The sequence below is a fragment of the Linepithema humile genome, chromosome 1 (genome assembly GCF_040581485.1).
Source record: "Linepithema humile isolate Giens D197 chromosome 1, Lhum_UNIL_v1.0, whole genome shotgun sequence".
NCBI classification, from domain to species: domain Eukaryota; kingdom Metazoa; phylum Arthropoda; class Insecta; order Hymenoptera; family Formicidae; genus Linepithema; species Linepithema humile.
The window spans coordinates 2,876,794-2,892,429 of NC_090128.1; the positions used below are offsets into that span (position 1 = coordinate 2,876,794).

Here is a 15,636-nt window from a genome sequence, read left to right on the forward strand (position 1 = left end):
ATATTGTTGCATTTGAGTCAAATAAATCTATCGATAGTTTTTATCTATGAAAAAATTTCTATATAAAATATTAAGTTGCATGAGAATAGCGCGCTTGAATATGCGCTTTCAATGAATATAATGTTATATGATAATTGATGTCATTGTGCATACACATGGTAAATTCTTTATAAGAGTAAAATCCATCAATATCAAATACTATACATGAATCATTCAAAAATTTCGTGAACGTAAAAATAAAAAGAATAAAATTGAATAATATGATAGTCCTTCAGTAACAGATAATTGCATAAAAATTACAGATAAGGTGTTCCGCTTATGGAATTTCTATTACAATCTGTATTACAACAAGAGGTAATAGTTTATATTTATATAATATAACATAATGGTTTATGATAATTCCGTACAAATCTTGTGAAATCTTTAAAAGATGCCATTTAATAAATTTAATAAAAATTTATTACAATGCAAGGCAATGCTGATAAAATATTATATTATAAAAAAATAAAAAATTATATACATATATAATATTTTTTTAAAGTACATTAAAAATACTCCTAAGTATATTTAAAAAAATAATAATAAGAGAAAATAGAAAGAGAACAAGAGAGAGAGAGAGAGAGAGAGAGAGAAAAAAGGAAAAAAAAAGAGAGACAAGCTTTTTTTATGTGAAGATCTGAGGTACTATCATTTCGACATTCTAAATAAAGAGATCAACGCATAATAACGTAAAATTAAGTTTTGATTGGAGAATTATGGCATCACAATTAGTAGCAGATTAATTGTCGACCCTTGATTCACCGATAAAACTTTCCCTTTCAACGTTAGGGATCAGCCTCATCGGATGAACTCTTTGTGCGACAATTTGCCTGTACGTAGGGACTGATTTTCACTTGCAAGGGCATCACTCCTGTTGAGGTGGTGCCAGTACGCGAGACTGTGCTGTGAAGTCCACTGCGCGTCGAATTTCTGGAGAAGAATTCGCGATCCTGGCAGCCGAAGCGCTTTAGCAACAGCCGCTTGATCTTTTCTTTCCACACAAATATGATGAAAATGATGAGTCCCTGCAGAGTGTTTGTCAGATCGGTAAGATACCAGACGTATTGCGGCGCGCTCTTGATCAGCCACGACACTATCTCCATGGACCAGTTTATGCCCATTACAATAAACAGCTTCAAGTATAGACTGAACCTGCAATGAATATATATTAAATAAGTTATAAAATATTGAGCACGAAAATTTATCTTATTTGCAATGATAATTGAGTGAATTTTTTTTAACGCAAAAGAGATTTGTACAATGCACGAAAAAGAGTTTCGTATACAGAAACAACTACTGTTTTAGCCTGCTCGAACGCAGTGTGCATTTTGCTTTTGAGCGTTCCGCAGTCAAATGGTTCAAATAATAGTTCTCGGACTGCTAAAACGAATTCGAGCGGAAAACTTTGTCCTGCACAAGAATGTTTGACGTAGCCGATATTTTTGGGAAAGTAAATACTTTTAAAAAATTGCAATTATCATTTCTAATATTCCTAAATATGAGAAAAAGTGAAAAAGTGAAAAATGTTAAAGTTAAGCTTAAAAAATAATATGTTGAATTTTGAATATATAATTGTGCAAAATTTTCAAGGAATTTTTAAGAAATATTATTTTAGTCTTTATGAAATAAGAGCGTCCACTTTCATTTTATTCGATCGCACGATTGTTTATCGTTCTTTCGAGAGAATCGCAGACGTTCTCGAGGAATCTCGCGCGCGTGGTCGAAACGGTGGCAACGTGTTTGTTTCTTCAAAAGATTTCGTAATTATGAAAGCAAACCGCCGCATGGGAAAGTCGCCGTCTAAAAATAATCATTTTGTTGAGAACCGATCGATATTATGCAAAGCCGTTTGCAAGCGGATATATCGGCGTCTCATTAACAAGGTACATAGATTGTTGCATATCGATGCCAAAATATTCATATGACCATTGCTTATTGTCATCGTGACGCCTGCTCTCGGAGCCTCTCAGATGATGGGCTGTGTCCTTTTTGTGGCGGATGATCTTCAACGCCGTGGAGATGAATAAACAAATGTTGCAGACAATAGTGATACCCATCGGTCCGTAAAAATACAATGCCTTTGCCGCATCCGCTGAAAATCAATTTTTTACATCGTTTTTCCAAGCGCACGTATAAAAAATATTTTCTCAGATTTAAGAAAAACGTCTCGAAAATTCTCAATATATGATTTTAATAAAATATACCAGCTTTAATGGCGACGTCACTTACTAGTAAACCAGCAACTGTCAGTGCCGAATTCCGGTCGAATCAAATGCTCCGGCACGCTGGGAACGAAATCCATAATCGCACAGACGATAGTGAGGATGGAAGCGCTGCCCCACGCATAGATCGAATATATGATGAACTTTTTTCTCTCTCGTTGCTTCATGCTTCCTTGTAACGAGCGAAATCCTCTGCGAAATACATTTTACATTTAGTCAGCAATAAGTAGGACAAGTCGAAATGTAAATGCACATTAAAATAATTATCGCTTTTGGTCGAGGCTCTCTTTGGAACTACGACTTGCCGATGTAAAACTGTTAGATTTGCCGACGCCAAGCCAAAAGAATCATCTATTGATAATTTATCGAATGATAGGTTATCAAATGAATGATTTACGACGCCGGAAGAAATTGATGTTCAATTATGTTTCAATTAATTACGACATCTCTATTAATCGCAATTTATTGCATGATTCTCCGGACAATTAAATTTAAATGCTATTTTTCCTCTAATTTCTGATGTTAATGTTTTATCATATAAAATTGTACTGTGCATATCGCAACAGTTGCAATAAATAATACATTGTGCTAGGTTCAGATACAGAATTAAGAGGAAATACACTGAAGATAAGAAGTAGATGTAGGTGACACATAATAGAGATAAATCAATCTATCGCTGTTAATCAACTTCAAAGTAACGTTGTCTTATTGTATTTAAACTTTGCGCTTTTGTTACATTAATTTATGTTTCTTTTAATCTTTTTCTTTTCCAATGGCTCTTAAAAATAAAACACAAAGGACATAATTTTCTTAAGTATAAAGTTTTGCGTCTAATTATAGCCTCTGACATAATGTATGCTTCCCACTTCCGGGCCGCGCATTTTGTAACAAAAATTGATTTAAAATAATGTAAACACATGTGTTAAATCATGTTGACCGAGGGATGTGTGATTCATGCATTTACGAGGCCAGGCGTGTTTACACGGGTGCAGAAAGACGACACACATGATGTCACAATATGATGAGTGCACGTAATAAAGAAGGAAATTAATCTGATTCCGAGTACGACCCCTCGCTCGCGCGCGCAACACACTCTGTAATTGATTACCAGAGAACGCACAATGTGCGCAACGTAGACAATCGTCACACCCTCGTAACAGCGTGAAACGGGCTTGGCGACAGTAGGTCAGTCCATGCTCACACATGTGGGAACAACAAACACGCGGCATCGTCACGTCATGGAATTTCATTGACACGCGAGACATAAAAAAATTGCTTTTTAGGATTCCGCGAATGCGCGTGATCAAAAAGCGTAATCAAAAAGAGAGGAAATAAAAAATGCATGCGTTGCGTGCTTTACGCACGATTAAAAGCGCACGAATTATATGCTATTTTGTACATATAAATAGATATAAATAGCTCACACCAATGCGAATGGCATTGTGTATAACTTAATTTTATTTCAATAATATGTGTGTTCTTCGAGCAAACATTAGATTATGTAGAGTTAACAAGTGGGTGTATTCCTCAGCAGTGCTCACGTTCACTGCTCGTTTACGCGCTGGTATTTGGGAATACACTGACATTTTCCGCGCACCGAATATTGCCTGTCCGAATGGCTTCTTGGACCGACGTCCGACCGCGAAGGAGATCAAAATTAACTCGGCTGTGTTTGCGCCACATACGCTCGTCGGTCACGTACCGGATATTAATTCGCGTCCTGTCGCTATCAATTTCCCCCCGATGTTTGTCAATTATCAAATTTCTCTACCACAAACGTCGGATCGAGTGGCGCTTGTGAAAATATTTGGCGAATCAATTAACTCGCTTTGACCTAGAACTCGATCCGAAACGCTTTATTCTCGATGAATCGTAATTAATATTTTGATCATAATTAAGTAAATATATATATATAAATATATATATATATATATATATATATATATATATAAATATATATATATATATATATATATATAAATAATATATATATATATATATAAATATATATATATAAATAAAATATTTGTTATTTGAACACCAAATTTTGACAGTAATTTTATGAACAAAAAAATTAAACGTAAATTAATCTTTTTTTATTTACAAATACAAAACAGTTGATTGTACATAAATTAGAATATTTTAAAGATATTATTTTCATTATATAAACAATTATATATATATATATATATATATATATATATATATATATAATTGTTTATATAATGAAAATAATATCTTTAAAATATTCTAATTTATGTACAATCAACTGTTTTGTATTTGTAAATAAAAAAAGATTAATTTACGTTTAATTTTTTTGTTCATAAAATTACTGTCAAAATTTGGTGTTCAAATAACAAATATTTTATTTAAGAAATATTAAGAAAATTATTTTTAACTTCTTTGTTTATAAATAAAATGAGATATTTATAGCAACTTACCCGAATGTCCACCAAATGTCGAAACACATAACATTTAGCCAGAAGAAACTCGCCAAAAATGAAAAATGGATGACGAAAGCTGAAACAGTTGAATAAAACAATGTCAATAGTCACATTAAAATTCCGACGAAATCAGAATTATTGCTATAACTGTTCATGGAAAAAAAACAAGTTTATTTCAACTTTCTGCATTGGGAAATTTTAGCAAAAAGCGGGTAAATTTAATAAATATATGACAGTGTTAAATCAAATAATATCTTCCCGAGACTTAAAAGCGTAATCTTCACAAAGTTTCAAGAAAAACAGACATTTATCAAAATAGATCAAAATGCACCTAGAAATCGAATTGTATCAACTATTACTTTCGTTGTGCGACAACTTAAAGATTTCGATCATTTCTACGTTTAAATTGGCAGAAAGGAAATAATTGATATGCGCGAGTGTACAATCGTTGACGTTCACGCTGCATTTTTATAATTCGGGTGTGCTGTACCCATTGCGATGCAGAGGGATTCTGGTAATATCGCCTGGTTGATCAGCTGCACCACCGCAAGAACGGTGTACGCGACGAACAGCGAGCCGACGTATCCGCGCAGCGTATAACCGTGCATGTTTCGCAGCTCCGGCAGTATGGAATATACCACGAATGTCGCCAGTAGAAATGGCAGGGATATTATGAGACCCGCAACAGGTATATCGCTGTGCTGATCCGGCAAAGTCGCATTCTTGGTCTCGTTCGAGAAGCAAATAACCACCTCGTACTGGTTGCCATTCACAACGGCGAGGCAATAAGACGTCAATTCGATAAACTCGTCGTAACGCGGTTGGTACAGCGAACCGTTGGCGAGTACCGTGTATTCGTCCTCCGGATAATCGTCGGGATTGAGCACGTAACGTCCATATTCGCACGGATCGTTGATGATTAATTGAAATACCTCATCCAGCTTCCTTTCTTTGTTCTGCGATGAATCGCTCGTGTATACCGGGAAAGAATAATTACCCTTCTCACTCACGCACTTCTCATTAATCAAACGATCGCCGAGAGGACAACAGAGCTGGATGCAGGTGTTGTTGTTGCACACTTCATACGTAGAGATGTTGCTCTCATTGCCATCTTTACTGAAATTTCCGTGGAACTCGTGCAATGTAAAGTTGTTTACGTTTTGCGCGAAGTATTCGTGTGATTTGTGCGACGCGGAATTATTCTTGTCTTCTTGCAGTTTCATCAATTTTTTATGCGATTCGTGTGAGATGGAATCGTTTTTGATATTAGCCTTCGCGCGGAGCTCCGTCGGCATCTGATTGTCTCCCTGATGGGCCTTCGTAGAATACAGATGAAATTCGTATTCCGTCGTGTCGTAATTTTCGCGATTGTTTCCCACGGAATTAACGCGAAACTCGCGTCGCGTCTCGTTGTCCTTGGTGGAATTTTCACGCGAATAATACGTTATTAGTTTCGCTTCATCACTGCGGTCTTTCATCAAATTTGCGTCAGGTTCATGTTGCACCATCGAATTTTCCTCGTCATCGTTCGTGGAATTCTTCTGAGACTGAGAGGACGAAACGAGCAAAAACGCGAAGCACCAAAACGCGAGGTCTTGCCGGCACATTGTCAATCTACTAATGATTGAATTTACTCAACAGACTTGGTTTTTTCTTATGAAAGCTTTGTGAGATGTCCAGTAACCGCAGCGATATCGCAAAGTACGGAAACGAGGATACGCGTGATATCATCAGCCTATCACGATTTATCCGCAACACTTTTGTTTTAACAGAGAGCGGATTTTCGTGTGTATATTGCATATCAGGAAAAAAACGATGCCGATAAAAAGGTACCTCGATAAGGCAGGTTCTTGATCGGCGGGGATGATGACAAGGCGACAGGAGACGCTAATCCCTTTAAATTGAGATTCATAGTCTGGCTTTTGAAGCGTGTGGTTTAGAGAATACGTGACGTTCGCAGATGAATGTGAACATTTACGTCAATTTATTCGATTTTTAAGTGGCTTTAGTGCTTTTTCGTTCTACATGTGCGCGCATGTTTCTGACTTGTTTTATAGCAACGATAAGCAGGATGAATGATTCTGACACAGTTTGGAAAACTCAGAAGATTTAAGAAGAATTTAAAATAATTAAATAATCGAGTCAATTATCATCATATCGTATGCGTTTTTAATTTTGAATGCGTGAAAAATTTTAGTATATTAGTGCATGCTCAGCTTTCTATGTTAAAAAAAATTAATGAAAAAAAAGCGGACAGAGTTATGTTAAGTGTGAGTGCAAGTATATGAACCATGAATGAAAAGCAAAATTAAAGCAAGATAAAAAAACCTATTTACATACTGCTAAAAAATGCCTATTTACATACTACTAAAATGCCTATTTACATACTATTAAATATGCTTACATTCAATATATCATTCATTGAGTAATATGAGAATCGCGATTTACATACATATGTCACATTAAAGTAATTGTTGTATATTAAGAAACGCGTAAATTTTTCAAGATTTTATTACTTTAGCTTCAATCATTTTAATTTATTATTTACAAAATCTGTGAAAGAGAAAGTATAAATGTCAATTAATCACTTTAAAAAGTTGAACAATCTCTCGATAATCTGCAAGATTTCTAAAATCTGATGCGATTTTTTTCACTATTTTAATATGTATACGAAATAAATAAATTATATATATATACAGGGTGATTCAAAATAACCTGATGTCCTTGCAATGCCATATTCTTGAGCGAATTCTGAGACGATTTTTCCTTTTACAAAATTTTGTCCGAAGCTTAGTTTTCGAGTTATAATTGAAAATAGTTTGCTACTTACGAGTCCAATACAACGGACAGACAGGGACGGTGTAATGTGTCATGAGACGATAGTAAACACTTGACAGTCTCATTATACGTTGCGCGTCCCTGCCTGCCCGTTGTACCGAACTCGTAAGTTGCTATCTATTTTCAATTATAACTCGAAAACTAAGCTTCGGACAAAATTTTGTAAAAGGAAAAATCGTCTCAGAATTCGTTCAAGAATATGGCATTGCAAGGACATCAGGTTATTTTGAATCACCCTGTATATATATATATATATATATATATATATATATATGTGTGTATATATATGTGTATATATATATATATATATATATATATGTATATACATATATGAGCTGTTTTTTTTTTAAGTGGTATAAGTTGCCTCAAGTTGCGACTAAGAAAAGTAATATTTTACTTAGGAAAAACTTATAAAAACGTCACATAATAAAATTGCACATGTCTAGAAATCTTAAAAACAAAAAAGTAGCTTATTAAATAGCATAAAGCGCAAAACATTAAATATCTCGTAAGAAAAATAAAGTGAATTAATATCAATTTAAAAAAAAAGAACAATACTCATATAATTGCACACGGCGGCAATGATGTATCGTGTCAGTCAAAAATGAATATCGCCGCTGTGATTTTATTCCATACGCAGCGCAATCCGTTCATAATCGAGTTAAAAAGAGAAATGGCATCATTTTTATGGATATACCGAGTGCCAAGCAGATGTTGTTTGATATTTTTTCCTGCGGTGTTAGTTGCAGGACTCCCAATATGCTGTACGCTATCGCCAAGCAGCCGACGTATCCGCACAGCGTCAGACCGTGCAGGTTCCTCAGCTCGGGCAGCAGCCAGTAAACAGCGTACGTAGCGACCAGAAATGGAACAGATGCCAACATCCCGAAGGAGTACACGACTTCACTAACATCTTCGACTGCATCCTCGCAAAAGAACACCAGGTAATCCGTGTAGTAACTTTTTACTCGACCCAAACAGTATTGATCATAGTTCAGTATACGATCTTCCACTTCGTCAGTCAACGGTCGTATTATAGAACCGTTCGACAACAGGTACCATTTCTCGTCCTCGTAGACGTCCGGATGTAAAGGATATCGCTTCTTACCAGAGCATGGATTCCAGACCACAAAACGGAAATACTCGTTGCTCGCGGTAACATTTGTCGGTGTAAGATTGGTCTCGTAGATTGCCGGCAGCTGCACGGTTTCCGTTCCGTTCTCCGTGTTGTTGACGCAATTATTTTTGAAGAGGAGATTGCCGATATGACAGCATAGGGACACTTTGGGCCTTTCGGTGTTGTTATTGCTGTCGACGTCGATCTAAGAGCGGAGCCGGAGGGAGCGGGAAGAAATAACGTTAACTCGTAATTCTGATGCAGTTATGCAGAAAAGAATTAAATGCCAACTTATCGATTTAAAGATTTCAATTGCGAAATATTATCAAAAATATGCGGTATATTATATGCATAATAAAATCAATTGTTGGAAATCGACCATCATATTTAATTAAAAACAAATTGGTCTTAAAGCAACACTGCATTTTATTGTAAATATTGATTTCCTTTCCGCATAACTATTGATCCAATTACAGTTTTTGTAAAGAAAATAGATTCCAAGTTATATCGTAAATTGAATCGATCACAGACAAGCAAATTGAAATAAAAATTGAGTGAAGTTGAATGAAGAATCGAACTGCTTAAAAGTTTGTTAGAATATTAATATTACTTAATTTTTTATTTACAGAATTTAATCACAATTGACACGAACACCCTTAAGCTTTTTAGAGTGTAAGTTTTCCTCACAGAGATCACAAATAGTTAATCATTTCTAATATTATCACCACATTCACACAAATGTAACTAATTGGAAACTTGTGATTTATCGCGTAACCGCAGATATTAAAATTCATTACGTTGAACGCATATGTATTAAGCAAAGCGGCATGAATGAGCTTGAAATTATCTCTACCTCCGAGTGTATATGAAGGGTGATAAAACTTTCTTTTCCCAATCCCTCTGGCTCTTTGTCCTTTTGATCGAGAGGGACGGCCGCGATCAGGATCGCGAGAGACGCAAGGAACAACACCATTCCTGGACGCCGTTCCATTTTGTACTAATTAGTGAGGCTGGTTAGTCTGAATAATTATCGTCTCCGCCTCTCAATGTGATCGCCGCACGGAAGTTTACTCATGAAAGTGCCACAAAGAATGACGAAAGAGAGAAGGAGATAAAGAATGTTCGATGACTCTCTGGAGAATGTGGCAAGCCTCTTTCTATGCTCCATAAAATAATAATTATATTGTGCAGGCATGGCCGACCTTGGGGGGGTGGAAGGGAGAAAATGTTATAGCCCTCGCGCAGAGGGCGCATCATCGATGCCATAATAAACAAAAACAAAATAGAAAAAGGTAATCTCATTAACGAACACGTAAGAAAGAGGCGCCCACGTTAAAAGACACCTCCTTCTGATACACAAAGGTGCCAATCCCTCTTTTGCATACGAGTGAATAAAATAACTTTTCTTTTTTTTTTTAGTTCAACTATTGCATAGATAAGGAACGCTTATGTAAAGATTACACAAGAAACGCTATAAAACCTAGAACCGGCCCCACGTGCAACCTTATTGCGTCCCGTTGCTGTTAGTGCGTGAACCGTTGAACCGAACTCAACCGAGCCGAGCGATAAAAGATAAGGTAAATTTAATCAGTGAAAGATAGATATAATAGCATTTTTGGTGGATGGATATATGTAGTTATTTACAAAGCAAAGTATCCAGCTAATAAGAAAATTTATAGCACGTTGAATGAATGACAAATGGCGTATGTAGATACGTTTATAACGGTAAATGTTTTATTAAGCATTATTCTATGTAATCTATATAATAATATTTAACTTTTTTAATTACCACTTGATTTTAAGTAAAGAAAACTAATAAGTCTAGTATAAAAGCTTTTTACAAAGTTTAAAAATTGTGTTATTGAAGAAATTAAATTGATTACTAGCAATTTGGTTGCAACGCAGTTGTGACATGATTCATCAAATATAATCGGACGAAGTAAATAAATCCCTCTTCGCTTTCATCGCGCGTGCATCCAATCTCAAATTATCAAAGAATTACTGTTTGATACAGACCCATACGCGCGTCACAGCCGTTCTATAGCGTGACACAAGCAAAATGTAACAGAAAACTACAGTTAAATAATATATTTCTACAGTTTATATAATAGAAATTTTCTAGATAATATAAACTGACTGTGTATTTCCAGAAAACATGATTTTACAAAATTACAATGGTATGTCACTTAATAACTTTGCGTTATGCAGAAAACTCAACAGACATTTAAATTCAGCATGTAAAAGGATTACAATTACATTTACGTAACGCAATAATAGAAAATAAATTGCAAGTTTATGGGTGTGATCAGAAGTATCTACATACAAATATTTGTGTATGGCGAAATATTTTGTACTGTTAATTACTTGGCAACATTAAAGCTGATGTATATAATGTGAACACATTCCGATGTCACCTTAATCGTTTCCTTGAAAAAGCAAATTTATTTGTGCGTAAGAAAAGTATTGTTACCTGTTGTATAATGTTGCAATATTTACAAATATTTTATTATTTTATAATACTTATAGCAAGCGCTATTCTAATAATCTCCAATAAAAAAAAATAACTGAGTTGATTGTATAAGAAAGGGGCGTGTATCTTAAGATCAGAACATAGAACAACAGATTTACGTCAGTAGTGAACTTTTTGACGCACGCGATATAATTATCGGGGAAGAAACGGGATAAATGTGAGAGAAAGTAAAATGCGCGTTTCTTTTTCCCGACAAATTCTCGAAACACGACGTACGTTCATCCGGATAAAATATCAGCACTATCGCTAACGATTAGTTAACTTCTAGTTATCTATCACTGTACGATAAAGCCGGCATTGAATCCGATTTCGATGCGACTTCACTTCCGAGCACGAGGAGCGCGCGAGAAACGCGCGTAGGTACTCGCGTGAGCAACGAAGCAAGACTACCGGACAACGAGTTGTCGACTGTGTTGAATAACCGGCCTACCTGCTGCGATCTCATATATACAGGGCGCTCTGAAAAAAAAGCGAGAAACCTCTAGCAGTGATAACTTGACCAATCCAGCGGCAATGTAAATTTAGACTGTTTAGGTATTTAACGCTTTGCTAGAGAGCCATCATGTCTTTGAGAGAGCTACGAAAGCTGAAAATAGATTTATGAAGCGGCTAGATAAACGAGTGAACAATGAAAGTTTTAAGTTGCACGATACGTTATTTTGTGCATATGAAAAATTTATTTCAGAAAAGATATCAATCGACAGAGTGGGCGCAGGAAAATTTCTCACTCGATCTCGTGCGAAGCCAGTCGCGTGCGTGATGGAGAAACATATGTTTGCGATCGAAAATCGAAATTATATTGAATATATCATTTTACCGCTATTTGCGAACACTTTTGTCCCACTCTATAGGCGATGATGCCTCGCCATGGCGAGGCAGACAACGGAATACACACTACGAGGAAACCGGTTTGCACTCGCCGCCCGTATCTCACATCGCACTCATCAGGGGAATCATTGACATTTGTTTTGCGGGAAATCGAAGATAGTGATGGTTCAAGTGGCGCCGACGCGTTTTCCGTTCACGTCCGATCCCGACTTTCCTCATAGAAAGGAGCTCGCGTCGATCGTATTAGATTCCATGAAATAACGCGGAACGAATACGAAAAAATAAGCCGTAAGTCAGGAAACGTAGTTTTGCATCATTGCTAATCGCAGAGATATTGGAATGTGTGTAGAAAACCGTTTACAAATGATTCATGCAGCGTATCTATATATTGGTGTTCTACATTAGTGAGTGGAATAAATGCGATAACTCTTATTTTACATGATAACATGCGTACATGTGTGTGTGTGTGTTTTTTATGACATTTATGACATTTATTAAAATGGAAAATCAATCCGTGTGTTCTTACGAAGTAATTTGCTAAGATACTATCTGAATCTAATCTTATTTCTACGAATTTTTCAGAGAAATATTTAATATGGAAAAATTCCTCTTTTATCACAGATTGAAACAGTTTGTTTGGAATTTTTCTCTCTCTTTCGTGTCTTTTAATCCAAAGCACTTATAATTTTTATTTATTTAATAATGACGTATTTTTATAATGATGTATTTTTTTATGTTTTGACAGTTTTTAAAACAAACTATACCTGCGTTCATTAATTAAAGAGTAAAAATACAACAGTGCTAACGTCACGATACCTAGTAGTACGATACGTGACGTAGTATCGTAGTAATTATACTTATTACAATTAATTCCAGCGTTCTACATAAGATATTCTGTTAAGATAATATTCCCACGATTACATTTCAAATTAAAAAACAATCGGGAAAAATAAAATGTAAATTTGATTTTCAAAATGAAGCATTATAAATATTGTCTTCACACGAGACTTGTAAGATTACGATTATTTTCACACGATTATTTTCACACGAAAATACATGTTACATATTGTTAGCATCGCTCTCTTCTACATTGCATTTTGAAATATTTTTAAATTAATTGTTTTGCGATGTAAATTAGGGTATTGTTAAGAGCTTTAAATCTTTCAAAACTTAAACATTCTCTAATCAACGTCTAAGGGCCACTTTTTCCAACGTCGGTTAACGTTAACCGACGATTTCAATTTGTTAATAGAATTGACATGAATGAAATATGGTCATCAAAAAAGAAAAAAATTTGAAATTTTTGTCACCTTTAATGAAGATATTTTATTCTTTATGTTAGCAATTCTACACGGAGAAAATTTTATATCAAAAATTGCTATAGTAATTTTTCGTAATTTTACTAGTAATTTTACTATAGTACGGTAGTAGCCGCGGACCACAAAGGAATTATAAAAATTTTTACTATGTTTTTCACATGTGAAACATAGCAAAAATTTTCGGTCCGCGGCTTCATGGTTCGCGGTTGCTGCCGTACATAGTAATTTTTGATATAAAATTTTCTGCGTGTATTAACAAATTGAAATCGTCGATTAACGTTAACCGACGTTGGAAAAGGTGGCTCTAAATCTTGATCGAGCGAATATGCTGAATTTGCAGATTTTCGGCTCGAGCCGCAAAAGAATTGGACTAAACGCAAGGTGGCTGCTTACCCGTCATGACACATAACTCGCGTACCGACGACATGTAGATGTAGTTCGCCAAGATCAGGAAAACGTAGGCGATGATCAGGCAAATAACGTAGCACATGAGCGTCTTGCCGTAGAGGTTTCTCAACTCGGGGGTGATCGCGTACACCAGAAAGGTCGCGATCAGAAACGGAATGGATATTATGATGCCTACGTGATGAGCTGTTTCCTTCTCGGTTTCCGTGTCCGGTATCACGCAGACCACGATGCCGATTCGATCGTAAGTCACCTGCCAATCGAGGCAATAATTCCAGACCGGATAGACTTTCCCGTCGGGGTTCACCAGGCTGCCGTTCGCCCAAAGAACCACGTTATCTTCCGGAAATTCGTTGGGATTCAGGAGCATCAACACGTTGACGGAACAGACAAGCTCGTTCTCCATTAGAAGAAAGCGGTCCCGCAGTTCAGCAACGTGTCGAATTTCCTTGGCCATTCTTTCCGGCGGCAAATGCAGATCGGGCGTCCTGGCTGCCGCCGTTGCCGGCTCGGTATCGTTTTCAGGCATCTTCTGGCACATCGCTTTCTTCTGAGGATTCTCGCGGAGAACTTCATCGCTGCGACAGCACTTCCTAATGCAATTCCGCTCCCGGCAGATGCAAGCATAAGTGAAATTGCCATCGCTCCAGAGCAGATTAGCCGAATAAACGCTGCCGTCGTAGAAAAAGCTGCCGTTGGTCGTCGCGGCGCCGATTTCCACGTCGAGGATCGCGCTGAGCGACGAACAGTGCGGATCGTCCCTGAGCGGCGTCGACGGTGTCAAACTGCCAGCCGTCAACAGACCATACGCAGCAAGGAAAACCGCCGAATTGAAACTCGCGGAGCGGACGTACATCGCGACAAGGGCGCCGAAGAACGTAAACTATCAGCCGCAACCCGTGTGCCAGCGATTATCCGCGGATTGCTCCGCTCTGCGGCCGGCGCTTCTGCGTCGGCGGATGCGCGGCGCCGCGACGCTGCTCCACGCTCTCGCCTCGCCGCGAAGAACGCTCGTCACTCGCTGAAACCATACCGGAAGGAAGGAAAAACCACGCCGTCTTACCCAAATAGCAATGACTGATGATCAGATTTCATCACGTCATGATCTTCAGATATTTACCGCGGAATACTTCATTATTTTTATTTATTAATTTTATTTATTTTTAATTATTTTTATTTATCACGCGAGATAGCCGTTAGCATATATCTATCGGATCGTTACGGACGATAGCATTATACGGTTTCTTCCTCTTCCGACGATAAACGTTTATCAAGGAAGGGCATGCTTCTCGACGACAACGTTTTAAATTCAAAGTAATTACTTATTTTTTAATTATAAATATTAAAATATTTAATAAAATTAATAACATTAAATATTTTATAAAATATAAGATATAAATTATTTTTGCATATATTTTTCACATTCTGTAATTTATTTTATATTGCTGCTGTATCTAATAAAAGAAGTTGGATTATGTCTGCAAAAAGCACATTGCAATCATAAAAATTCATTTCAATGTAAAGTCTATGGACATCATAAACCCTATGGAGATGCTAAAACTCGTTTTAGGCAATATTAGCTTGAACCTCATGCATGTCCTCATATGTCATTCTTTTCTGCACTTTTATGGATATCATGACATGTCTGCGTTCTGAGCAGCATATGAGCCCGCATCTGTGTCTATTCTTGTTCTCATGTTTGTGAGATATATGAGTACAATATGGCCTCAGAATGCATACATTTTCCTATTTGAATATCTCGGCATCTAAGTAGAACATTATTCAGAATCTTTATTTCGGAACGGCAATCCCTGATTGATGATGATTCTTCTTCTTGGTCTTTATAACTTTACGGTTCGCATTAAGGCAAAAATCGAGAAAAAAACAAGTTTAT

At 36.5% G+C, this 15,636-nt stretch overlaps 2 protein-coding genes across 4 annotated transcripts; both read right to left on the minus strand.

Moving 5' to 3' along the window:
- Window positions 1-476: 476 nt before the first annotated feature.
- On the minus strand, window positions 477-14,794 carry LOC105674485 (probable G-protein coupled receptor Mth-like 3). 3 transcript variants are annotated; one of them, XM_067347143.1, is made up of 6 exons: window positions 12,008-12,022; window positions 5,196-6,322; window positions 4,703-4,781; window positions 2,269-2,453; window positions 1,966-2,131; window positions 477-1,191 (listed from the first exon to the last, which is right to left on the minus strand). In XM_067347143.1, exons 2-6 carry the CDS (start codon window positions 6,310-6,312, stop codon window positions 825-827), a joined length of 1,914 nt encoding a protein of 637 aa, XP_067203244.1. In that variant the 5' UTR covers window positions 6,313-6,322; window positions 12,008-12,022; the 3' UTR covers window positions 477-824. The 3 variants fall into 3 exon arrangements, with proteins under 3 accessions (XP_067203244.1, XP_067203243.1, XP_067203245.1); XM_067347142.1 differs by lacking the exon at window positions 12,008-12,022 and adding an exon at window positions 11,131-11,631; XM_067347144.1 differs by lacking the exons at window positions 5,196-6,322; window positions 12,008-12,022 and adding an exon at window positions 13,731-14,794.
- Window positions 6,299-9,651, minus strand: LOC105674487 (G-protein coupled receptor Mth2-like). The gene is made up of 4 exons (XM_067347153.1): window positions 9,514-9,651; window positions 8,241-8,865; window positions 6,539-6,599; window positions 6,299-6,462 (listed from the first exon to the last, which is right to left on the minus strand). The coding sequence occupies exons 1-4, from the start codon at window positions 9,649-9,651 to the stop codon at window positions 6,444-6,446; spliced, it is 843 nt and encodes a 280-aa protein (XP_067203254.1). The 3' UTR covers window positions 6,299-6,443.
- Window positions 14,795-15,636: the final 842 nt, after the last annotated feature.